This window comes from Arachis duranensis, chromosome 1 (genome assembly GCF_000817695.3).
Source record: "Arachis duranensis cultivar V14167 chromosome 1, aradu.V14167.gnm2.J7QH, whole genome shotgun sequence".
Taxonomy (NCBI): domain Eukaryota; kingdom Viridiplantae; phylum Streptophyta; class Magnoliopsida; order Fabales; family Fabaceae; genus Arachis; species Arachis duranensis.
In genome coordinates, this window is record NC_029772.3 from 31,153,762 (window position 1) to 31,156,231 (window position 2,470).

Consider the following 2,470-nt stretch of genomic DNA (forward strand, 5'->3'; position numbering starts at 1 on the left):
AAGAAAAGGTTGGGTTTCGGCCTCAAATTGTCCGGGAGGTCGGGTTGACACAGGAACCGTCACACAGTTGCCAAGAAGAACGATGAGCACCGACGTCGAGAACCATCCGCCGGAAAGGAGAGTGAGACCACGACACCGAGTAACTGGTTCTGAACAGCAACAAATGAACAGTTCACACGGTGGAGATCAACAAAGTGGCTCAAGTGCGATGGAGGCGACGAAAATCACGATCCCAGCAGCGGCAGACAAAGACGGTTAGAGGTCTCTCCTTCTCAGAGGAACCCATGGAGGCATGGAGCAGCGCAAAGTCGAGGACGATTAGGTAGCGGGTGGGGAGGGTGATCAGATGGGTGGGTATGGATAGTGTATTAAGGGTGGGTCTGTTTGTTGGGCTCTGTCCAAAAAGAGAAACAAAATTTTTTAAACATATTGAAAACCATCAACAGACCAGTCAGCCTTACATGAAAGTTTATGATAAATTGCCACTAATTTTTTTAAAATTCTATAAAGTACCCTGGTCCTTCAAGGACTAGGGTGTGTTTAGGAAACTCATTTGGAAGAAAGAAGCACGTTTAAATTTTTTAAAAGTTTTAACTTTTGGTTTGGTAAATTTTTTTTTCATAAACGCAAAAGTGATTTTGCTGCCAAAACTACATTTGCAAGAAGCAACTATTTGTAGCTTCTGCGTTTTCTTAACTGGCTTTTAGCCATAGATACTAACAATTTATTTACCTTTTATTAACTTTATCCTTTGTATATGTTATTGTATTATTTATAAAATTCTTGTTATTTCTATTTATATGAATTCTATTTTTTATTATTTATTATTTTTTTTAACTATTTATTTGACATTATACACTTTTATAATTGTGATTTTTGTGTATTATGTTTGTTATTATCTTTTTATAATATAATTTATTAATTCTATTAGGTAAAGTAAATTAAACAAAAAATTAAATATAAATAATAATAATAATAATAATAATAAATTATAACATACTAAAAAATGACTACCAAAAATACTAAAAAATATTATATAAAAAGATCATCAAGAACTTTTAGATTTGTTTCAATCACTTAAGTAAATATTTAATTTTTTTTATTATTTTCAGTATTCTTTTTTATAATTGTAATTCTCGTATATTATGTTTTAGTGTAATTTTTTATAATATAGATTATGATTCCATTAAAAAAGATAAATTAGATAAAAAATTAATCATAGATATAATAAAATCATAAACGTTGGATTCTAAATTAATATTAAGAATAAGATTATTGAGAGTACTAGAATAAGAATATGATGTAAAAAATACTAAAGTAACATTTAATACTTAAAAAATATAACATATTTGATTAAATATTCTTTTATATATATATAATTTATATTTTTTATTTTTATTTAAAAATATATTTTATCTATTTTTATATGTTATTTCTATTTTAGTAAGTAAATATTAATTTTATTATAAAATTAACTAATAAGATGTATTTAAATATCTAAATTAAGATAATAGAATAATATAAAAAAAATTTAAGCTGATGTCTATTTTAGTAATTTTTTATCTAAAAGTAATTTTAAATGGTATAAACCAAACAACATTTATTTTACTATAATCCATTTTGATACAAAAATTACCAAACATAAATCATTTTAACACAAACTTACTTGATCAAAATCAAATCTACAAAATCAGTTTTATACAAACTCCCGTTTGCAAACTGTAATCCAAACACACACGTAAAAATACTTTCTCCGTAGTAGAACCAGCCATGTTTGTTGTGAGTTGTGACAATGAGAGGTGTAGCTCTGAATCTTAAAAGTTCCATTCAAGTCCCAAAAAAAAAAGGTTCCATTTACTCTTTGATGTTGTGCTCCAAGGGCAACCCTTGGTATGCCTTAAGAAAATATCTCGGAATTCTGAAGATATTTTGAAAAGGAAAATCTTTTTTGTTATTCAAGTGCATGCTTTAATTCTCAAAATTCATAAATACTTCACTGAAATTAGTTTTAGTTCTACTTAAAAATTTCCTGCCATGAATTAAGTTTAAAAGTGGTCCCTCACATTGACCGTGTATATTTCTAAGACAGCATCTATTTTCATAGAAATATTTTACATATTATATTATTAATATATCTGTGAACAAATTATGCAAAGTAATTCGTCCATTTTTCATAAAAAGAGTTTATTACTTGGCCAATTATGTTCGTGTATATTAAAAATCAACCATTCATTAGTCGTTGCATATAGAAATATGTATTTGACATGTTTTATAATTTTTTTTATTATATTATTATAAACAAGTTTGATTATTCTAATATATATAACAAGTTTGATTATCCTTACAGCTGATTATTTAATTAAAAAAATATGTAAATTAATATATATAAATACATGACGGTTAATTTAGCGAATGATCTTTTAGTATGCACACATTTTTGTTACTCATCCTTTTTATCTTACTCCATTTT

At 26.8% G+C, this 2,470-nt stretch overlaps 1 protein-coding gene across 1 annotated transcript in view; it reads left to right on the forward strand.

Moving 5' to 3' along the window:
- The window catches only part of LOC107484250 (uncharacterized), a gene marked incomplete in the record, with an annotated part of 920 nt that extends 288 nt beyond the window's left edge, over positions 1–632 (forward strand). Inside the window, 1 exon segment of the mRNA XM_016104862.3 lies at positions 1–632. Within this exon segment, the coding sequence (XP_015960348.1) occupies positions 1–259 (259 nt within the window).
- Between the last annotated feature and the right edge of the window lie 1,838 nt (positions 633–2,470).